General features: G+C 37.3%; 6 protein-coding genes and 2 pseudogenes across 8 annotated transcripts; 5 read left to right on the top strand and 3 right to left on the bottom strand.

Annotated features, from left to right (window-relative positions):
- The first annotated feature begins 37 nt into the window (after nucleotides 1-37).
- Nucleotides 38-3,330, top strand: MK (mevalonate kinase). The gene is made up of 5 exons (XM_008248266.3): nucleotides 38-429; nucleotides 976-1,219; nucleotides 1,318-1,571; nucleotides 2,308-2,721; nucleotides 2,947-3,330. Exons 1-5 carry the CDS (start codon nucleotides 297-299, stop codon nucleotides 3,063-3,065), a joined length of 1,164 nt encoding a protein of 387 aa, XP_008246488.1. The 5' UTR covers nucleotides 38-296; the 3' UTR covers nucleotides 3,066-3,330.
- Nucleotides 3,331-3,537: 207 nt separating this feature from the next.
- Nucleotides 3,538-4,439, bottom strand: LOC103344654 (NADPH-dependent aldehyde reductase 1, chloroplastic-like). The gene is made up of 3 exons (XM_008248265.3): nucleotides 4,221-4,439; nucleotides 3,792-4,150; nucleotides 3,538-3,706 (listed from the first exon to the last, which is right to left on the bottom strand). Exons 1-3 carry the CDS (start codon nucleotides 4,226-4,228, stop codon nucleotides 3,684-3,686), a joined length of 390 nt encoding a protein of 129 aa, XP_008246487.2. The 5' UTR covers nucleotides 4,229-4,439; the 3' UTR covers nucleotides 3,538-3,683.
- A 1,314-nt stretch (nucleotides 4,440-5,753) lies between these two features.
- Nucleotides 5,754-6,185, bottom strand: LOC148921206 (NADPH-dependent aldehyde reductase 1, chloroplastic pseudogene; annotated as a pseudogene).
- Nucleotides 6,186-6,306: 121 nt separating this feature from the next.
- On the bottom strand, nucleotides 6,307-6,890 carry LOC103344651 (glucose and ribitol dehydrogenase-like). The gene is made up of 2 exons (XM_008248264.2): nucleotides 6,765-6,890; nucleotides 6,307-6,687 (listed from the first exon to the last, which is right to left on the bottom strand). Exons 1-2 carry the CDS (start codon nucleotides 6,888-6,890, stop codon nucleotides 6,307-6,309), a joined length of 507 nt encoding a protein of 168 aa, XP_008246486.2.
- Nucleotides 6,891-6,911: 21 nt separating this feature from the next.
- Nucleotides 6,912-8,562, top strand: LOC103344650 (Glycoprotein membrane precursor GPI-anchored). The gene is made up of 2 exons (XM_008248263.2): nucleotides 6,912-7,628; nucleotides 7,897-8,562. The coding sequence occupies exons 1-2, from the start codon at nucleotides 7,544-7,546 to the stop codon at nucleotides 8,409-8,411; spliced, it is 600 nt and encodes a 199-aa protein (XP_008246485.1). The 5' UTR covers nucleotides 6,912-7,543; the 3' UTR covers nucleotides 8,412-8,562.
- A 301-nt stretch (nucleotides 8,563-8,863) lies between these two features.
- LOC103344649 (putative GPI-anchored protein At5g19250) lies at nucleotides 8,864-9,768 on the top strand (annotated as a pseudogene). Its single transcript, XR_016123275.1, has 2 exons — nucleotides 8,864-9,021; nucleotides 9,111-9,768. The product of XR_016123275.1 is annotated as a putative GPI-anchored protein At5g19250 (transcript).
- Nucleotides 9,769-10,779: 1,011 nt separating this feature from the next.
- Nucleotides 10,780-16,774, top strand: LOC103344648 (uncharacterized). Its single transcript, XM_008248259.3, is given in 12 exon segments — nucleotides 10,780-11,041; nucleotides 11,044-11,879; nucleotides 12,164-12,232; nucleotides 12,500-12,769; nucleotides 12,867-13,178; nucleotides 13,281-13,349; nucleotides 13,692-14,174; nucleotides 14,256-14,324; nucleotides 14,879-15,043; nucleotides 15,273-15,489; nucleotides 15,585-15,929; nucleotides 16,126-16,774. Coding segments are annotated over 12 exon segments (3,111 nt in total). The 5' UTR covers nucleotides 10,780-10,878; the 3' UTR covers nucleotides 16,239-16,774.
- A 903-nt stretch (nucleotides 16,775-17,677) lies between these two features.
- On the top strand, nucleotides 17,678-21,741 carry LOC103344647 (seryl-tRNA synthetase / serine-tRNA ligase). Of its 2 annotated transcripts, XM_089046453.1 has the most exons (10): nucleotides 17,678-17,955; nucleotides 18,105-18,175; nucleotides 18,703-18,864; nucleotides 18,949-19,054; nucleotides 19,209-19,402; nucleotides 19,662-19,765; nucleotides 19,849-20,032; nucleotides 20,391-20,570; nucleotides 20,794-20,987; nucleotides 21,392-21,741. In XM_089046453.1, the coding sequence occupies exons 1-10, from the start codon at nucleotides 17,823-17,825 to the stop codon at nucleotides 21,522-21,524; spliced, it is 1,461 nt and encodes a 486-aa protein (XP_088902579.1). In that variant the 5' UTR covers nucleotides 17,678-17,822; the 3' UTR covers nucleotides 21,525-21,741. The 2 variants fall into 2 exon arrangements, with proteins under 2 accessions (XP_088902579.1, XP_008246480.1); XM_008248258.3 differs by lacking the exon at nucleotides 21,392-21,741 and having other exon boundaries at nucleotides 20,794-21,248.
- Nucleotides 21,742-22,470: the final 729 nt, after the last annotated feature.

Genomic DNA, 22,470 nt, shown 5'->3' with positions numbered 1-22,470 from the left:
CCTGCATGGCAAAAAGAAGAAGCCAAACAAGCGAATCGGAAGGACCCCTTTTTATAATGAGGCCAACAGCGTTGAGTTGAGTAGCAGCAGCAGCCTAAATGCGACCTTTCCAACGAGTATGGATCAAATAAATTCATATTCCAACATTTAACTGATTTAATTCAACACACACACTCACATTCATAGTCAGTGAGATTGTTTGTTTGTTTATAAGTAATTAGCACCAAAAGAACCACAGAGAAATTCAATCAATAACCAGATTGGTTGTGGAATTCAACTGAATTTTGAAGAGAATAATGGAAGTGAAAGCTAGAGCTCCTGGGAAAATCATCCTCTCGGGTGAACATGCTGTTGTTCATGGATCTACAGCCGTTGCTTCCTCCATTGACCTCTACACCTATGTCTCTCTTCGATTTCCCACTCCTTCTGGTACGCTCTATCTCTCTCTTGCTATTTTGGGTTTCTTCTTCTTCTTTTTCTTTTTTCTTCCATCTATCGATTTATTTATTTGGTTTGTTCTGGTTTTGGTGCCTTTGGGATTGGTTTTGATTTGGGTTATGGTTGCGATGTCATTCGGAAGATACAATTTTGAGTTCTGTTAACCGTGTCTCTCCTTGAATCATTATTGTATTTTCTTTTGAATGAGATGATTGTGTATCTGAAACTTATTTCTACTTGGGTTCATGGGTGCTTTGTGATTTTACCAATGCAAAAGTTTGTCTTTGTGTGAGCTTAACATTTGCCTATTGGATTGCTTGAAATCATATGATTAACCCTTTTGATATGATGTATAAATCTATTTCGTGGATTACTCTGCTAGCCTAGTTGCAGGGTTTATGTGATATTAGAAATCTGATTACTTTCAGGGATATGTTTTCAAGAACGATAACTTTTTTGATCTGGAAACTAATGGGATTCATATCCTCAAGTGATATTGAATGAATTTCTCACTGCTGTTTCCTGCTTTTTTCATAGACAATGATGATGCACTAAGACTCCAGCTCAAGGATGTTGGATTAGAGTTTTCATGGCCAATTGGTAGAATTAAAGAAGCACTATCAGAAAAAGATATTCCCAACTCATCAGTGCCGACCTCATGTTCAATAGAGTCACTTAGATCACTTGCTGCTTTAGTTGATGAACTAAAGATTCCAGAAGCAAAAATTGGACTTGGTGCTGGAGTGTTGGCTTTTCTTTGGCTGTATTCATCTATACAAGGGTGTGTGTCCATTTTTTGTTTATATAGTTGAATGCTTTTAGTTATTGGATGTTTATTTTTATTTTCTTAATTTCTAATTTCTTCTCTTTATTGATCAGATATAAGCCTGCGACTGTTGTTATTACGTCTGAACTTCCTTTGGGTTCAGGCCTGGGTTCATCTGCAGCATTATGTGTTGCATTGTCAGCTGCTCTTCTTTCTTTCTCAGACTCTGTAAATCTGGATTTGAGCCACCAAGGGTGGTTAACTTTTGGGGAAAGTGAACTTGAATTGCTGAACAAATGGGCTTTTGAAGGTGAAAGGATTATCCATGGAAAGCCATCTGGAATTGACAATACAGTTAGTACATATGGTATGTTAGTTTTTGACTTGTGTCAGATAATTATATCTTCTTGCATCAATATCTCATTTCTTCTTCTTTTGCTAATCTTCTTTCCTGGAATCTTTGAATTATAAAATGCTGGAATTAATTAGATATATAGTTTCTCTGGATTAAATATGAATGATGTCCAAAAGCTAATGGTAAAAGGGAAATTTGTCAATGCTGTCCAAGCCACCATTTTTCATTTATGAAGGAACTACTTTACTAGTGCTTGCTAGTACCTTGACGATAATCCAACTAGATCCACATTGGATCCTGGATCTCTTTTGGGTTCACCCAGAACTGTGTAATTTTGAATTTCTGCATTTCAAGCTGCTTGTCAGCAGCCTCCTTTCAAATAGGTAATCAGATATTTAGGGATACTATAGCAATTAACCTTACCCACCAAACCAGTTGATCCTAAATCTTCATCTTAAGTATGCTTAGTTATTCTATATATAGGCTGTAAAAGACTACACTATTTTGCATAATGTTTAAGAAAACTTCAATTTGAAGATTGAGTGGGATTTTATAGGGGTCATGGATTCTCATTTTGGGTTCATCATGATTAATCTAGAAACTTCTGAATAACCTTTAATTATAGTGATTCAGGTTGACATGTTTGTTAGAGTTCAAATGTTAACCATGGAGTATTTAGTTTCCTCATCTGTTCAAGGGAAGGGATTAACTGCATTTGATTTTCTAACGCAAAATTCTTATGCAACAGGCAATATGATCAAGTTCAAATCAGGTAGCCTAACTCGCATCAAAACAAATATGACACTGAAAATGCTTATTACCAACACAAAAGTTGGGAGGAACACAAAGGCCTTAGTTGCTGGTGTTTCAGAGAGGACCTTAAGGCATCCAGAAGCTATGGCTTCTGTGTTCAATGCAGTTGATTCTATCAGCACGGAATTGGCTGCGATCATCCGATCACCCGCTCCTGATGATCTCTCCTTAACTGAAAAGGAATCAAAAATAGAAGAGTTGATGGAAATGAACCAAGGTTTGCTCCAATGTATGGGGGTCAGCCATGCTTCAATTGAAACCGTTCTTCGGACAACGCTCAAATACAAGTTAGCTTCGAAATTGACAGGAGCTGGGGGTGGAGGTTGTGTTCTCACACTATTACCAACCTGTATCCTTTTTGTGATTCCTTTTATTTTTAGTTTCTTATCTTTACAGTTCATGATGAATGCCTTGATATGGTTTAATGAGCTTGAATTTTTCAAAATTTTGCCAAAATTAAACTATCTTGCCTAAAAAGTCTTTGACTATATGAAGCTAGATAGACTAGCTTGCCTAAACAATTTTCTTATTTTCTCATGTCTTGAACATTGTTTCTCTTAACCACATGAATCAGTGTTATCAGGAACTGTTGTTGATAAAGTAACTTCTGAACTGGAGTCTTGTGGGTTCCATTGTTTGACGGCTGCCATTGGTGGAAATGGTGTTGAAATTTGCTTTGGCGATTCATCCTAACCTTTAAGCTGAATCTCAAGTGGTGAGAGTAAGATCTAGCTCCATTGCTGACTGGTAGGGCAGAAGCACTGTTTGATCTGTAAATTATCTTATTGTGTTCTGCATTCAAATCTGATCGACTTTCGTCTTCAAGCTTATTTGACGGGAACTCTCAGCTTTTTTGTTCCAAATTAATAATTTAAATATATGCCAATTCGGTGCAAGTCAATCAATGTAACTTTTGTCATTCGTGATATTGGAAATAAATGTTTTATCTTTTGGGGAAGTGATGCAATGCCTATTGTTACATTCGACTTTGCAAATTCTGCATAGATTTCTTGTGACACAAACCAGATCGTTGCATTGCATATATATGCAATTCCTTGAGGCCGGACTTGAATTGTTTGTTAATGTTATGCTCCGCAGAGCTTAGAATTGTTTTTACATGTCAAACAGACACCCAGCAACATAACTAAAACTCTTTTCATATTTTATTAGCAGAAAGCACATGTACAGACCATTCCATGATCATTCTCTACATATACAACTCTTACCCTTACAAGGAAACAGAAACTAGCTAACACATTATGACTCAAAAGACCCAAAACCACCAGCCGAAAGACTCCTCCACAAACCTCATCACGCATTCACTACAGCCCCACCTACAAAATCACAAAATAGCCATTAAAATACAAACAAGGGTGGGTGTTCATCAGACCAAATGCATTATCACAGACAGATCATTACCATTGGGATGGAGAACTTGGCCAGTGTAATAAGAAGAGAAAGCATTGTCAGCAAGGAAGATGTAAGCCGGCGCAACCTCATACGGCTGTCCAGCTCGCTGCATTGGCACTTCGGAGCCAAACTGTGTAATCTTCTCCTCATCAAAAGATGCCGGAATCAACGGTGTCCAGATGGGTCCCGGAGCTACACCGTTGACACGAATGCCTTTGCTTACCAGCTGAAGAGAAAGTGCTCTAATGAATGCCACAATGGCTCCCTTGGTGGAAGTATACTCAAGCAGCTGGGCGTGTCCCTTGTAGGCTTTCACTGATGTTGTGCAAATTATGGAGCTGCCTTCTTTCATGTGCTTCAAAGCATGCCTCACACATTCACAGTAAAAATGTTAAGACCATGTTTGGTGTAACATTCTGGTTTTCTATTTGTATTTACCTGGTCATGTAGAAATGAGAAAATATGTTGGTTCTGAAAACCCTCTCCAAACGGGGCTCATCAATCTCTTCCACAGAGCCCGCCTTGTAATGCTCGGCCGCATTGTTGATGAGGATATCGATGCGGCCATAGGCTTTTACCACCTCCTCAACAACCTTCTTGCAGTTTTCATCATAACCCAGATCGGCTGCAAGGGCCTTGGGGTCCTTGGCATCAGAAGTCTACACCTTTTTAATCATTTGGATTGTGTCATTTGCGTCCTTGTCCTCCTGCTCCTTCACATATGTGAAGAAGCCACAGTTGCACCCTCTTGAGAAAACAGATAGCACACAGCTCGACCAATCCCAGAGTCCCCTCCTGTAATTAGCGCCACCTTCCCCTGCAAAACAAAATTATTAGCTACTAATTAATATTAAGCTCTTAACTAAGCTGAATTATATGTGATGATACTTGGAGCTTATTGGAGGGCTTGTAATCTGGGTTTTTGAACTGAGGATTGGGGTCCATGACATGTTCTTTCCCAGGCTGAGTTCCTTGTTTTTGAGGAGGGAATTGCTGCTTGCCACCAGAAGCCATTGTTCTTCCAAAAACTCTTCAAATGGGACTTTTCAAAGAAGTTGCCGGAGAGCGTGGTTTAATATTCCAGTGATTTCCGAGGTGGATTTTGGGAGAGAAGGAAGAAAAAGCTGACGATCTGCTTGCTAAGGCTCTTGATAATGAGGAAACTAAAAGGGAAAGCATGCAAGTGGTACACAAGATTTGGACAATAGGATTATATAGGGATATTGAATTTGACACGTGGCAGGGAACCAGTGTCTACGTGTCCTGACAGTCGCATGCAGTGTGCACATCTGTGGAAGCGGACAGCTTTGTTGACATGGCCATGCCTGAAATCAAGAGGGGCTTTCTAGAGTGACCAGGATGATGCGCTAATAATATCCTCTGAAACATTGACATAACTCACACCAGAAGATCAAATCAGAGGAGGAGAAATGAAGAGGGCTTGAAGAACAAAACTTATGCTGCCATTGGTGTGGAAATTATTAAGATCTGAGCTACATTGCTGACTGATCTGTAAATTGGTTTGTTGTCTTCTGTATTTTAAATCTGAGTGCATGCATTTCGCCTTCAAACTTTTGAAGGGAACACACAGCTTCTTTTCTTTTTCTTTTTTTGGTTCTGCTCAGCTGTGATATTAGAAATAAATGTTCATATATTTTGGGGAGTGATGTAATTAAATAATTTTAACATTCAACTTTGTAAGTCCTGCACAGAGATTATACATTTATGAACTCTTTAACTTATTTGTTTTATTAGCAAAGAGTGCATACAGTATGTACATACATTACACCTGAGCTAATAGATACAGAAGCAGACATTTACAAATTAACCCATTTCATCACCGTTCTCTGCATACACAACTCTTACCCTTACAAGAACATAGTACTAGCTACTTTATTATGACCCAAAACACAAAAAGCCACCACCTAAAAGATTCCTTCCGTCAAACCCCATCAAGCATTCACAATAACCCCACCTGCAACATCACAAAAATTGGCAAAATTTTTAATAAATATGTAGCAAAATTACTATACAAACAAGGGTGCAGCAGCACGTCAGACTAAATGTTTATATGAACAAATAGTCATTACCATTAGGATGGAAAACTTGGCCAGTATAGTAGGAAGAGAAAGCATTGGAAGCAAGGAAGACGTAGGACGGGCCAACCTCAAACGGCTGCCCAGCGCGCTGCATTGGCACTTCAGAGCCAAACTGTGCAGTCTCTTCCTCATCGAAACATGAGGGGATCAACGGGGTCCAGATTGGTCCAGGCGCCACACCGTTGACACGTATGCCTTTGCCTACTAGGTGAAGTGCAAGTCCTCTAATGAAGGACACAATGGCACCCTTTGTTGCAGTATAATCAAGCAGCTTATCATTTCCTTTGTACGGCCACCACTGATGTTGTGCAGATTATGGAGCCACCTTCTTTCATGTGCTTCAAAACATGCCTAGCACATAATAAAAATGTTGTCAATGTCAAGGGCTTCGTTTGGTAAAGCTTTCGTTTTCGTTTCGTTTTTATTTACCTGGTCATGAAGAAATAAGAAAATATGTTGGTCCTGAACACCCTCTCCAAACGGGGTTCGTCAATATCTTCAACTGAGCTTGCCTTGTATTGCTCGGCAGCATTGTTAACCAGAATATCAATGCTTCCATAGGCTTTGGCCACCTCATCAACGACCTTCTTGCAGTTTTCATCATAACCCACATCAGCTGCTAGTGCCATGGGGTCTTTGGCATCAGAAGTCTTGGCCTGCTTGATCATTTGCATTGTGTCACGTGCGTCCTTGTCCTCCTGCTCCTTCACATATGTGAAGGCCACAGTTGCACCCTCTTGAGCAAAGAGATGGCACACAGCTCGCCCTATCCCAGAGTCACCACCTGTCACTAGCGCTATTTTCCCCTGCAAAACTTAATTGTTAGCTGGTAATTAAGTTTAATTAAGCACCTATCACTATATATAACAAAAATTATAAGTACTTGGAGCTTATTGGAGGGTTTGTAATCTGGGTTTGTGAACTGAGGGGTGGGGTCCATGGCATGCTCTTTCCCAGGCTGAGTCTCTTGTTTTTGAGGTGGGAATTGCTGTTTACCACCTGAAGCCATTGTTCTTCTCGAAAATTTTTAGAACAAGAAAACACTGATGATCTGCTTGTTAAGGTTCTTGATGAGGATAGGATCAACTATGTGTTGTGGTAGTGCAAAATGTTGATATGGGGTTATATAGAAATTTGAATTGACACGTGGAAGAACAGGTGGCAGGGAGCTGTTTCTACGTGTCCTGACCTTTACATGCAGAGTAAACATATGTGAAAGGGGACAGTTGTGTTGACATGGCCATGCGTGAAAAAATCAAGAGACTTCCTGGAGTGATCAGGATGGGGCTCATAACACTAGAGAAGGAAACAGAGGAAAAAAAATGAAGTCTTGAACAGAGCATACTTGAACCAAAGCCTCTGATTGTTTGAGGTAACTGATTTTTCTTCGATGTTTTTTTCTGGGTTTTGGGGGCATGCCTTTGCATGTTGTCCACGTGCTAGGCCAACTGGCCAAGCAACTGATACTTGTCAATCTGACACGAAGCTTATCGTTGTGCAATTGATCAACACTTAAACACCTGGAAGCTCTTTCAACTCAAACCACCTCATAAAATAATCTCAAGTCTTTCACTTCTTCCACCTCTCTCTGTCTCTGGTACATTCTTATCTAAAGCTTATTCTCTAACTTTCACAAAAGGACTTTCTGCATTAATTGAAACCATGGCCTCCCTGATCAGACTTAGCTTCTTCTTCTTTGTGCTTTTTCATGCCTTTCTCTTACTTTCTCCCTTTGTGCATGGTAGTGGTATGTGCTCACTTTTCCTTTCCCTTTCTCTTTCTTGAAGTCATTCTTTTCTGTGAGGAATTATTTGAGTTGTATATGTACTCTGCTCTCTGCATGCATGTATAGCAGGACAAGCCTGATTATTAGTTATTAGATTTTGCTAATGATATTGGACAGCTTCAGTTGGTGATTAAGTTAGTTGAGGACCAAACTTGTCGCATTTGGTATGATTTCAGACTTTATGTGGCTAACCAATTCTGAAGCTTACTACACACCTATTTGCCTGCAGATGAAGATGAGGACAATCTTCTCCAAGGCATTAACAGTTACCGAAGATCACTAAACTTGCCAGTCCTCGTCAAGAACGATAACGCAGGTTGCCTAGCAGATAGAATTGCTGATGAAATAGAGGACCTGCCTTGCAGCAGCCCCACCAACGGTGCTAACATTCTGCCTAGCTCCCAGAGTCCACTCGCCAATCTTCCCAAGCACTTAAGGAAGTGCAAAATCGATGCCAACAGCACACAAGATGGGGTTATTTTGCCTGTTTGTGTGCCTAAATTGGTCCCAACTCTGGTGCTAACCAATTATACTCACTCTCCAAAATACGCAAAGTATCTGAACGATTCGAGGTTCAGTGGGGTTGGGGTTGGCTCTGAGGATAATTGGGCTGTGGTGGTTTTGGCCTCATCTAACCCAAGTGGAAACTTTGCTAATGCAGCAGGATCTTTAGTTTCAATGTTCGGTTTTGGACATTATTTGGTCTTCTTGTTGTTAGGAGTATCTCTTATCTTGGTTAGCTGAAGTTGAAGTTGTGTCTTTTGCTCTTGTTCTTGTTATGTTGTACCTTATATGCAACTTTTGGTAGTTTTATATGAGTGTATTTTGATGGAAGGATTCAGATTGTATGTAATTCCTGAACTATATATGTTTTTATTTCAATCTGTTATTTGCATTAGATATGTAATTATGCAGGCAGGGCATCTTTGTAGTATCTCAGCTAAAAGGTACATAGATCTTAACTATGCCATTTCTGAATAAGATTTGTCAACCAGAATTCTCTAGGCAAGAGATATGAGAGAGAGAGAGAGGGAGAGAGAGAAGCAACTCTATCCACTTTTCCAAGTTATGTATAACGAACAAAAAGAGATTGCACCTGGAACAACTTGGCAGCCAAGGCAACTCACAGAAAGCAAAGAATTGAGGAACAATATTCAGCTCAAAGTCTCTAAAAGAAAATCTTAACCGCAAGCCATCTTCTTATTCTTTCCCTCTGGTGTGTTTTTATCTACCCTCTTGTCACAAGGCCTTGTCCTAGCAAGCACTGAAACCATGGCCTCTTATAAACTGAGCTTGTTTCTCCTGGCGCTTCTCAATTGCTTGCTCTTTCTTTCTCATCCAGCATCTTGTAATGGTATTCTCTTTCTCTGTCTCCCATTTTTCCATATTTGTTTTAGTCTGTTTGAAGAGAAACAGAAAGTGTTCTTATTTCTTGGTTTGCAGAAGAAGAAGACAAAATTTTCCAAGGACTTAACAGCTTCAAGCAATCACTAAAGAAGAACAGCAATGCAGAATGTCTAGCTGATGAAATTGCAGATGAGCTAGAAGACCAGCCATGTTCCAGTGCAGACGACTACGCCATAGAGCCAGGCAATGGCCCAAAATTCCCAAAATTCAACAAGCTCATCAAGAAGTGCCACATAGACATCAACACCACCACAGATGGTATCATCTTGCCCGTTTGTGTGCCCAACTGGGACCCAGATCTTGTGATAAAAAACTACACTCACACCCAATATGCCAAATATCTGAATGGTTCTAAGTACACAGGAGCTGGGGTTGGCACTGAGGATGATTGGGTGGTGGTTGTGTTGAGCACTGACACAGAAAGTGGAAGCTTTTCTGGTGCTCCTTTTTGGCTGCAATTGGCATGGTTCATTACATGATGGCCATGTTGCTGGGGTTGTTCTTGATTTTGCTCTGCTGAATTGCTCTCCTGTTTTCTCTGATTATGTGTTGGTGGAATTTGTGAAAAAATAATGATGTGATTTTACCCTTCTCTTAATCACTATTGTAAGAATGTGCAACTTTTTCTTCTGATTTAAAAGTATGATGTAATTGTTTGTCGTTGCAATTATTTCTCAGTTCTCATTCTTTTCAACGGCAAAGTTTGCTCTTTCCCGACAATTTTCGTAGGGATCAACCTCTCCTGGCGAAGTTTATTCTTTGCCGACAAATATTAGCCGGTATAGACATTTCCCGGCGAGTGTGTTCTTTATGACCAATTTTCGCCACCTTTCGGCCAATTTATCTTAGACATAGACAACATGCTTTCATCACTAAAATAAAATAAAATAATTAGACAACATACACATATGCTTGGGCTTAGTGGTTGAAAATGACTCCAAAAAATAACAAATACTATCTTCCCATTTTTTTAAACCTTGGATTGCCATTCTTGAATAAAATTAATTTCCATTAAATTCAAGTGGTATATATAAACTTAATTTAAATTTTTAACTCTAATATATTTGTTTATATATAAGTATAAAATTATGGACACATTCATAAGAGCATCTTGGAGATGTCAAATGCAAAATGTTAAATTTGAATATGATATTTTATGTGTTAATTTGACACTTTGGAACAAATTTAACTCTACAAATATCAAATATCATATTATTTTATTATATATTTAAAAACAAATTGGACCCATATGAAGCATAAAATTTTAAAAATAGAGTAAATAATAGTGAGATTCATGATTTAAAAAAATCAAAATAATGTTTGACATCAAGCTTTTTGATTTGTTATTTTTGACATATCTCTTCCAACATTTAAATCCACGTAGGATCTAACTACTCAGTTGCAGCAACTTTAACTTTCAATTTTTGCTATTTTATGTTCATATGACAATTTGACATATCTATTGGAGATGCTCTAAGTACGCTATCAAAGGACGAATGAATAAATGACAAATTACTTGAAAAATTCAATCAAAAACATGAATTTAATAGAATGATATTTTAAAAACGAAAATACATTCTAATTGTTTTTTACCTCTAATGTATGTCGTCCAAATATGTTTAGATTTCGTAGACTCTCAGTTCTCATTCTTTCCAACAACAAAAAACTTTGGCTTAGCTGTATTGGATCGATGGTCCACGTCAGACTCCCACAAGCAACAAAACCAAAACCTGCGCGAAACAGAGAACACCAAAGCCATAGACACAGAGAAACAGAGAGAGAGAGCTTCAAAGCCCTCAGAGCAATGGCGGAGGACGACGACGCCGAGGGCTTCGGAGACTTCAAGTTCGTCACCGCCGTCGATCCCAATCCCAAGATCAATGGACGAGTTTCGACCGTCTCAGATGACGATTGGGGCGATTTCGTAACCCACAATACAAGTCAGATCAAAACTCAGGCCGTGCACTCCATGGACTCACATACTCCCAATCACCTCCCACCCAAATACCCTACGACCCTTTCGGTTTTTTCAACATTGCTAATGGGTCGGCGCCTTCCCGACCCAATTCCGAGCCAAGCCGGGTTGACACTGAGCCCGAGAAGGTTGACAAGACTCGTTGGATGAAGCCTCAGGGAGCTCTGCCGTTATCGTTATTTGGGGAAGAGCAGGAAGAAGAGAAGTCTGGTGCGGGCGAGTCCAGGGTTGGGGACGTTGCGACCGGCTTGACAAAAAATGAGGGATTTGTAAAAAACGAGTTGAATTTGAATGTGAGTAGTGTTGGGATTAACGATTTGATTGCGAATTTGTATGGTCAGAATCCAAAATTCGTGGTTCAAAATGGATCGAATTCGCATTTGGGGTCTGGTGGTCCTAATTCGACCATAAAGGGGTTGAATTTTAGTCCCAATACGTTGGATTTGAAGTTTGATTCACTGATTCCAAATGAAAATGGGAAATTTGGTAGTTTGAATTCGGCTTCGAATGGTTTGGATTTGAAATTTGATGGTGTAGATTCGCATTCGAATTTGGGGTCTGGAACTCCTCATTCGACCAAAAACGGGGTGAATTTTAGTGCCAATGCGTTGGATTTGAAATTTGATCCTCTGAGTGCCAACAAAAATGGGCAATTTGGTGTTTCGAATGGTTTGGATTTGAAATTTGATGGTGTAGATTCGAATTCGAATGCAAATGGGTTGAAATTCGATTGGGAGGAAGGAAATGGGGATTTTGATGAGGAGGATGATGATGGTTGGGAATTCAAAGCTGCGGATTCAGAGCGCCAGGTTAGCAATGAGAATTTTAAGGTAAGGTGGCTTTTTCTTTGGTGATTTGATTGATCTTGTTTGTTTAGAGTTTGCACTCTGTTTGCTTTCAGAGAAAACTGTAATGAGAGGATATTAGAATTTCTCTCGCTCTGTGTGTTTTGAAATGAGTGAATTCTAGGTGGATAAGTGACGAACAATTCCATTTAGCTTTTGAATCTGCTTATACGTATTGCTTAACACCAAATGGAGCATTGGTAAAGCTATGACCTTTGCCTTTGTTTTTGTTTATTTGTTTATTATTTTGATTTCACTGTTCATATCAGGAACAAGGGGTTGTGGAAGTAGCAGGATCGAAAGTAGAACCAAATGCATTCACACACCTAGGAATCCAGGCGGGTATTGTTTTATGTTGCATGTCTTGTTTTTATGTTGTTTTTGTGCCACCATTTTGAAATTTTGTTGGAAATTTTGAGCTAGTTTACATTTCAATCAGTCTTTGTTCTTTAGGGTCCAATTTGCAATTGCGCATTCACATAGGAACTTAATTTTGCCATTAAACATTGGAATATTGTACCATGCCATTAGACATTAGAAGTCGGATTTTCATTTGGGCCACCAAGTCTGACATATCCTAATTTGAATGTTGATGAGAATGGCAGGAAAATACTGGGGGAACTGGACTTACTTGGGGGTTTGGAATTGATGCTCCTGAATTTAATAATGTCTCTGTTCCATCTCATGGAAATGATCAATGGGGTTTTTCATTTGATTTCAACCCAAGCCCTGTAACTCAAGATAATTTTTTCTTGGATCTGCACTCAAAGAACAAGCCAAACAACGCTGAAACTGTACCCAATTCTTCTCCAGTTGATGGAGATGTGTGGGAATTCAAGGATGCACTTTCAGAAAATGGATCAAAGCATAAGTTGGTGTGTTAGTGTGATTTGGCTTTGTAGTTTTGGTCTGGTTTATTAAAATGTTAACTTTTTACAAGCATGTCTTATAATACTTACTTTTTGGTTGTAGGGAGAGTCAAAGGCTGCCATCCATTCTGGTTTAGATGTGCACTCATTAGATGGTGTTAGTGCTCGTGCTCATAATGAGTTTTTTGCTGGATCTGATGGAATTTCTCACAAGTCTGGTGAAAATAACTTTGCATTTCCTTTCATCCCAAATTCTGGCACTGAAGATTTTATAGTCTCAGATTCATATTCCAGTGACAAGAAAGATGACATTGCAAAGGGCTCGAGTTGTTCCCCAGCCAATGACCATGTTGAGTCTGATGACAATTTTTGGGAATTTAAGGATGCATTTTCAGAATCTGGATCAAAGCTTGAGGTAGATGATTTAGTTTGACCTTGATTTATATGCATTTTTTTTTTAAGTTACTTTAAAAACTTTCAACAGAAATGAATAGTCATACTTCCATTTTGATTTTAGGGGGAGTCAGTGATTGCCTGTAATCCTCCTACGAATATAAAACCGCCTGCAATTAGTGATGAAATCCAGGTGCTTACTCCAGATATATATTTTATTGATGAAGTTCTGTATGATTTTGATATTTAACTGAGATGTATATAACCATCATAGTGAGAGCATATTGCATATTCTTTATTTATCTAAAGCAACTTTACCATCGTGGTGTTTAAACGATTGTATTAGTGTACACTCGAATTCATTGTTTCTTCTTTTTCTTTTTTTGGTGATGGTGGGCTATGCAAGGAGGAATTTTACAGCATCCATTCTTCGTCATAATGCTTGAACTTTCGTTAGCAAACTTTTGTGTATGTTGTTGAAGTTTCTATTAATTATGATCTACTAACTTGTAATTGTTTTCCTTCTATATTACAGCACAATGAGGTAACATTGGAGAGTCATCGGCAAGCCTTGCCCCTGTCCATATTTGGAGACGAAGAACTGGAGACTGATGATTCCTCAATCCGTGAAGATATTTCTACTCATGCAGCTGTATCCCACCAAATAAATACCGCCAAAAGCCCTGTGCCCAATATATCCATCACTGATCTAATATCAAGCTTATACAGTCAAGTGGACCAGAACACTAATGCAATTCATGCCCCAAAAGCAACTGAAAATCCTCCGCATCCTGCCTCAACAGTGTTGGAGTCTGTTTTGGGTGATGATGATTTTGATGATGATACCTGGGAATTTAAGGACGCTGTTTCAAGAGATCAGGACCAAACTTCTATTACTAATCTTGAACATTCACCTCAAAATTCCTTGACCAAAGTCCAGCTGGATAATCTTGTGGATTTCTATTGCAAATTGAAAGATGAATCATACTTTCTTGCACTCCGCCATCTTGACAATAAGGTCAGTAAATTGCTCTGGAGTCTGACCCTTTTGTTATCAAGTTTTTAACAGTATTAAATATCTGAATGTGCATTTTGTTAGAAAGCTCAAAGTAGTGCTACTCTTTCTGGCGAAGATACAACAGTAGAGGCTTTGGAAGAGGAAATCCAGGTTTGTAGCTTTATATGACCATTTTAGTTTTATTCTTTTTTTCATTATCATTGGGCTGTTTACTTCTCTTATGCCTATATATAACTCAATTGACTCCATGGTGCATTAGCTAATAGATCTTTCTAATAAGGAGCTTGGTTTTTGTATGAATGCTTTTGTTAGGTTTGCAATTTCATATTTACTTCTTGTTGTTGCTATTTATAATGATCTTCATTGGAGAATAACACTCTTTCACTTGTTGTATCTTTGTGTTTATAATACATAACTCCATATTTTGACTATCTTGAGAATCATCATTAGAGAATAGCATGAACTGTGACAATCAGAAACTGATGTTGGTGGATTTCATACTTTTATGAATAATGAAAATATTCAACTTGTGAGTAATTAACTCAATCCTTTTCTGTTACTGTTATTTGAGATTTGAAATACACACATGGTATTAGATGATTTAAGTTTATGCTATGGTGCTTGGTTTTGAAATGACTGGTATTGTTGTGGCTTGTAACTTTGCCAGTTACTTCTAATTAACTTTTTGTTGTCTCTTGTTGTAGAAATTATATAATGAACTGCATCAAGACATTATGATCTCCGATCAATTCCAGTCAGGGAATCCTTCACAAAGAAATGCATGCCTTAATGAATTTCATAAAGTTCTGAAGGATCCAAAGTTCCAAGTTCTTGAGTCAGAATATCAGTTGTCACAAAGATTGTCATTGGTATGTGTCTTGGCATTGATATGATGTAAAATCATGGAACATTTCTCGTTTGTAAATTACACAGCAATCATCATAAAGAGAAAAGGCAGAAACAAATGCACAAAAACACTTCCAATGTCTATCAAGGAACTTTTGTTATGTCAAATTATTCATAATTGAAAGTTTATATTTTCTGTTTCCATTTTCAAAGGACTTGGCTTGACGCTGCTTGTATTTTGGCTTTGAATAGGCAGAGAAGGATTTGAGATCATCAATTGAACTTTCAAGACATGCAGCATCCACGTTAAGGATTCTTAGATTGGGATCAAATGAGGAGCAATCTAATTACATTTCCACGTGGTCTCAAATAGTATCTATTTGTGCTCAAGAACTGAAACATGGTTCTTCAATTTGGATGCAATCAATAGAAAATAATGTTCAGAATCAAATATTGTCTGATCCTCAAGGTATTTTCACAAAGTACCTGTTCTTGATGACATCCCTAGTAATAATTGTTATTTCACAAATTTTATCTTTAATTTGCTTTTTGGTTGAAACACAGGCAAGCAGTATATCCTTGCACTTGGAGAAATTTACAGAGTAGTTTTAGTTGTTGGAACCTCAGCCAAACTGTACAAGCCATGGACTCTATTACATTCTTCAGATAGTTCTAGCTTGTTTGCTCTTCTGAACGAGTGTTCTACTCTATGGTCAAGTTCGGGACTCAATGAAGCTCTCAAGAGTATTGCAGATACAATTGATTTTAAATATGATGGAACCGTTAACGCACTGCTTGAGTCCATGACATATGTTCATCATATTGATGCATTTGCACTTCAAAACCATGTTGTTAATGGACAACAACCTACTTGTTCACTGTCACTATTAACTGCAGGAGCTGTGCCAGGTATGCAGAAATTGATTTTAGTCACCAAAGAGACATTTAAACTAAGATATGTGAGGTGGATACTTGGTTTGCTTCATCTAGTAAATTGGGAGTTCTTTTAGCTCAAGGAAAGTGTGGTTATATATTTTTACTTCATCTCAAAACTAGCTTCTGGTTTTATGTTCTCTTAATGTATTTGTTTGTTTGTATGTTTCAGGTATTAAAATGGTGGTGTGGAATGGGGAACACTTCTTATTGACGCTTGCAAACTTGTGGACAAATTTGATTAGTCCTGATCCTCCGAAATTGCCCCACTTGAGTTATAGCTGATGGGAAAAAATCATGTTGAAGTGATGAGGACTTTGTTTTGACATGCACTTTGGCTGAGATTGCCATTAAAATCCTTCAGTTCCCTCTGAAACATGGCCTTTAGGGTGTAACCATTGTTTTGCTGAGTGAAAGGATGAACATCAATCAGCAAAAAGGTAGAGGCTTCTCAACATCACGGTCACAAAGAAAATCTAAGTTTGGGTTTTAGAAGATATAAAAGCCCGTCGGCTGCTTGGTTTAATCGTACTGAGTTCTGATCCAAATTCTTGTATTTTGAGCGACATTCTTTTTCTGGGAGCTGTTGTACAATAGAAATTTGGCTCTAGAAAGTGTTTGTATTCTAGTTATGTATGTCTGACACTGGCTGGGTGAATAAGAAAGCATTCACATACCCAGTAATAGAATTTTGAAACGAGGAAGAAAATAGGGTTCTCCAATTTCCAACTTTGTTTTTATTTTTTATTTTTTATTTTTTATAATTGTATTGAGAGTTCACTCTACGAAAAGGAGGTGTCAACTGGTTTACTAATCAAAAAGCTTACTTATTGGTGCAAATAGAACTTTACAAACAAAAAAAAAAAATTCATATTTTTTATCTGTGTTCTTTTGCTCATCAGTGAACCTCTAATTAACATAAGAGAAATGTTAGCAACCTTTTCTCTAATCTTCTCCTTTGGATCTTCTCTATTTTTTGCTTAACATCCTTATACTTAAAATAATGTCATTAATATATTATACAAGCTAACTTATGCTTTCCAAATTTACTTTTATTAAATGTATTCAATTTATCCAAAAAAAAGTTCACAACTTTCTTACCATCTTATTAAATTTGTAATTTTTTTAACATTAATTATTATTTTTAAAGAGGATGTTTGCTTTTTTTTAAAAGAGGATGTCCTTTCTTTTTAATTAAAAAAAGAGTCTAAACTTAACGTTAAAAAAAAGGACATTTCCTCTTCTTTTTTTAAAGCAGATATTTTCTTAAATAAAAAAATTTAACGTTAAAAAAAAATTTAATAAGATTGTAAGAAAGTTGTGAATTTTTTTTGTATAATATATTAATGACATTATTTTAAGTGTAAGGAAAATAACACATGTCAAGTAAAAAATAGAAAGTCCAAAAAAAGTCGAGAAAAAGTTCTTTAGCATTCCCCTTAACATAAATATCGATTAATTACGCGTGGCAATCAAAAATCAGATTTTTATGAAAATAATAATAATAAGAAAGTTTTGTTGTTGTATAAACATAAATATCGATTAATCAACACATATAGAATAACGAACCCAAAAAAAAAAAAAAAAGTTGCCTGAATTAACAGTAAAAAAAGGGGTGGATCCGACAAAAGTCGGGTCAAATGGGCCCAAAATCACCGGCCCAGTCTTTTTTTTTTTTTTTGTTCTCAATTGTTTGTTTTAGGAGAAAAAAAGAAGAAGATATTAGGGTTTTGGCTTGCCACTATCAGTAACAGAGTATACAGTTTATTCCTTGCTTGCGTTGTTTTTCTTTAGCTCCCAACTCTTTTCGGTTCCAATTTGCATCCATAGATAATCAGACACTCGGAGTAGCAAGCAGAGGTAGACAAAATGTTGGACATCAATCTGTTTAGAGAAGAGAAGGGCAACAACCCCGAAATCATCCGCGAATCTCAACGCCGTCGTTTCAAGGGCGTCGAGATCGTCGACGAGGTCATCCAGCTCGACAAAGAATGGCGTCAGCGTAATTTCTCTCTCTCTAAAAGCCCGAGCTTTTTTCAGTTGGTTCAGAAAGCCTGAGCTTCTTTTTTTTCATTTTCTAAAAGCCTGACCTTTTCATGAGCTTTTAGTATTAAAGTTTGGATTGTTCTGGTGATTATATTTAAATGTTAGGTCAATTCGAGCTCGAGAATCTTCGGAAAGAGTTCAACAAGATCAACAAGCGAGTTGCTCAGCTAAGGATTGTCAGTATTTCATCTCTCTCTTATTTTATTTTATTTTAATTTCTTCGTTTCCTAAATTTTCTTTAATTATTGGATAGATTTCTGAAAATTGTTCTCAAATCACTAAGTTAAAAAAAAAATTCAGAAGATTGATTTTCGAATGGATGAGGAAATGGCTTCACGAGTTTCTGTGTGGTTGCATCGAATTGCAGTGGTGATTTGGATGCTTACTTGAGTGTTTGTATTAATATGTGCACGACTGCACTTGTAGGCATGTGAATGCAATGCAGACTCCTTTGCCTACTCACATATGACACTTGAGTGTGGAAACTTAATTAAAATTGTGCTTCCCAATCCTAGAAAGGTCAATAGTAATTTGAATAAGATTTCATTCCCTCTTGCTCTGGAAAATAAAAACAGATTCTTTTAGTGCCATCAAATGCAGCTTGATTTTGTTTTCTTTAAGTTGGTATGTTTCTATATTGAGTTCTTGGTTTTTGTTATTTATGGATTATGTGACTGAATTTTATAATTTTCTGGGATAAAAGGCTGGTGAGGATGCAACTGACGTGATTAAGGACACAGAGGAAAATAAAAGGTTGGCGGCAGAGAAAGAATTAGAAGTTAGAGAAGCTTTAACACAGTTGAATTCAAAATTGGAAGTCATTGGAAACCTTGTGCATGATTCGGTTCCCATCAGTAATGATGAGGTAGTGATTTGGCACATTGATTGTGCTTTTACCATGGCTCTATGTAATGCTTATTCTGATATATGGTGTTATTATGTGTTTTAGGAAAATAATGCTGTGATTAGATCATGGGGTGAGAAGCGAATGGAGCCAAAACTAAAAAATCATGTTGAGCTTGTTGAGCTTCTTGGGATCGCAGACTTGAAAAAAGGTATTGACTCCACTTGGTTTCTTGGTCTATGAGGTTTGAAAAAGCTTGGAAAATTTATGGATAGTTTAAGTTAACATGGCATGGCATGTATAATCTATATTGCCTAATTACACAGTAGCCTGTTCTTTTAACTCAATCTGCTTAAAATGTATAGGTGCTGAAGTGGCCGGGGGTAGAGGTTTTTACCTGAAAGGTGCTGGTGTACGCCTTAATCAAGCTCTGATAAACTTTGGTCTTGATTTTCTTGAGAAAAGGGGATATACAGAATTGCAGACTCCATTTTTTATGAGAAAAGATATCATGGCAAAGTGTGCTCAATTAGCACAATTTGACGAGGAACTTTACAAGGTAATGTTTGTAATTGCCAACATTTTTTGTGTGGGCCACATAGAGTTTGTTCATTTACATGATTTTTGTTGTATTTGTGAAGTTTTGTTTTTCATTAATAAATAGACGGGCTTTGCTTGATGATTAACTTGTCAAGAGACTGTACTTGGTGTGGATTTTTTCATTCGAAAATACAAATGAATTCATCATTGGAATCATTATTCCTACATTTTGTTTGCCTAATGTGAGGATGACGTTTGATTTAGTTGTTGTGGAACAGGTAACCGGTGAAGGTGATGACAAATATCTGATTGCTACAGCTGAACAGCCACTTTGTTCATATCATATAGATGATTGGATCCATCCATCGCAGCTACCCTTAAGGTTGTAACATCTTGCTGGAAGTTTTGGCTATAAACGAGTGAGTTGTGTGTTCTGTTCATTAAACTTTAGGATTCTTTTCTCAGATATGCTGGATACTCGTCTTGTTTCCGTAAAGAAGCTGGTTCACACGGTCGAGATACCTTGGGAATTTTTAGAGTTCATCAGTTTGAGAAAGTTGAACAGTTTTGTATTACAAGCCCAGATGGAAGTGATTCTTGGGAAATGCATGAGGAAATGATAAAAAACTCCGAGGATTTTTATAAATCGGTATCATATCCTTTTCCCTGATCACTTTTTTATTTCCTTTGCATATATATTTTTAATATCTATTGAGTCTGGAAAGTATTGTTCAGTGACCAGGTGACTTTTGAATGTCAAATGGCATTTGTAGCACATTGAACTGATTTAAGTTTACTCTCATTCTACTTTTACAGAGGAAAATGGTTATAATGCATGGTTGTGCATGTCTGTAATTTTATAAGTCGGAGGTTGACACACCAGCAATCCCCGCTTATTGTAAAACAAAGATGGATACCTTTTTATGGATTCAATTAATGTTGATGAACATTTTCTGTTTAGTAGTGTCATTACTAAACTTGATCAATTTGAATGTTGCGATTTTCAGTTAAACCTCCCCTATCATGTAGTCGCAATCGTTTCTGGTGCTTTGAATGATGCTGCAGCAAAGAAGTATGATCTGGAAGCATGGTTCCCTGCATCTCAGACATACAGGGAGTTGGTCTCTTGTTCAAATTGTACAGACTACCAGTCAAGAAAACTAGAAACTCGATATGGGCAGAAAAAGGTAGGTCCTGAGTCCTCTTTGCTGCTGATCGTATGTCTAATTTAACATAAATATTTTGGTTATGTATGCCTTAAGAAATTTAATCGGGTAAGAAAATAAGTGACTTTTACACTGGGTCATATATAACTGTCTGGTCTGCACATTCCACTTAGAAGCTGCATGGACAATTTCATTAAGCTGCATTTTTCTATATTAACCTTGCTGTGTTTTTGTGCTTTTGCAGAGCAATGAGCAGACAAAGAAATATGTTCATTTATTGAACTCCACTCTTACCGCGACTGAGAGAACCTTGTGTTGCATTCTTGAGAACTACCAGAGGGAAGATGGTGTGGACATACCAGAAGTTTTACAACCTTTCATGGGCGGAAAGACCTTCCTACCTTTCAAGAACAAACCAGCCCCTGAAGTCAAAGGGAAGAAATCAAAGGCCTAAATTCATAATTTTATTTTGAGTTTTCAATGAAGAATAGGTTAATGAGATTAGTTCATGACATCGCTTACGTAAACTATTCTGATGATTGTTTTGAGAAACTGTGAAACCCAAATTCCATGTCTTGAAGTTGATGTAATGAATTTTAAAAGTTTGGCACTTGTTTAGTCCTGGTTTGTGTTATAGATACATTTTGACCGCCGATTTGCACCTTTATATCAATAAGACGTACCCTTTTGCTGCAAGAAGTCGTCGGTACAGATAGTTTTACCAAATTAATATAAGTTTTTGCAGGGGATTTTAGTTTAATATTGGGAGGGTACTTGTTATTCATAATGTAATAATCAAGTCGCCCCATTTCTGAAATGATCTATTTTTGCTTCTGCAGGGTACGCAACCCTGTTCCTTTGAAACAAGCTGGTCCACAATTCTCATCTTCTTCAATCATGAAACTGTTTGAAAAGCCATTCTTCAACTTGGTCCGGCGCTTTGGGTTAAAAAGACTTGGCATGATGTTGAAATGAGAATAACTCAAATTCTGTTTCGAGTCACGTTTCAATTGCACCAAAATAAAAACTCTGAGCCCACAAATTGGAAATTTTGCATTATAAAGGGATTAAATGTTGGAAACTATTGCATCTGCAATCTTGTTTTTGCTCTCAAAAGTCAAAGAACCATGACTTTGGAGCACCACACGTACACAATGTGGCATCAATTTAAGATTATATTTCTTGTCCACAATTGTACGGAGATTCCCGTTTCTCAGCTGATATGATCTTCTCTATTTGCTAGTTTGTAATTGTATGGTTGCTTCTTTATTTTTCTGTGTTGGATAATGAAAACCAGCTAAGTTGCTTCTTTATTTTTCTGTATTGGATAATGAAAACCAGCTAAGCTTTTATCACTGAAGTTGAGGACAACAAGATTTTCAAGCAATTAGCCCATTCGTCATTTTCACAGTTGATAGCCTGATAAAGTTTTTTAATCTCTCCCTTTAGAAAGATATGAGTCCAAGCACAACAGTCATTCCCATTTACAAATTTTTGTATATAACGATCTTCTCACAATAATTAATCTGAGATAGTTTCGATACGAGAAAGTAGTTAAAAATAAAATACAACGAACAGACGAAGTACGTAACCCAATGGCCTATTCGAAGACTGAATGAGGATAAGGCATTGTGGCATTGCAAGTTTGCAACTATTCATTGACACCCAAATTCATTATCTCTTCATCATCAACATTACAGAGCTATACTTAAACAAGAGAATTTGGCCCATCTTGTAGTAAAATGAATATAGTCAGTGCTCGAACCTGATATGCAATGACCCAAAATGATATTTATACTTGATTTGCAGTACACCATAAACTCACATTTGCCAATACTTATTTCATACAAACCTATAAATTTAAGGTTCTAAAAGTACCTAAAAAAACGTCTGAGCTTTCTTCATTTCCAAAACTAAAGAA

Source organism: Prunus mume, linkage group LG1, assembly GCF_029339155.1.
Source record: "Prunus mume cultivar Tortuosa linkage group LG1, ASM2933915v1, whole genome shotgun sequence".
NCBI classification, from domain to species: domain Eukaryota; kingdom Viridiplantae; phylum Streptophyta; class Magnoliopsida; order Rosales; family Rosaceae; genus Prunus; species Prunus mume.
The sequence above is the reverse complement of the archived record's forward strand: the minus strand, read 5'-3'. Positions and strand labels throughout refer to the sequence as shown.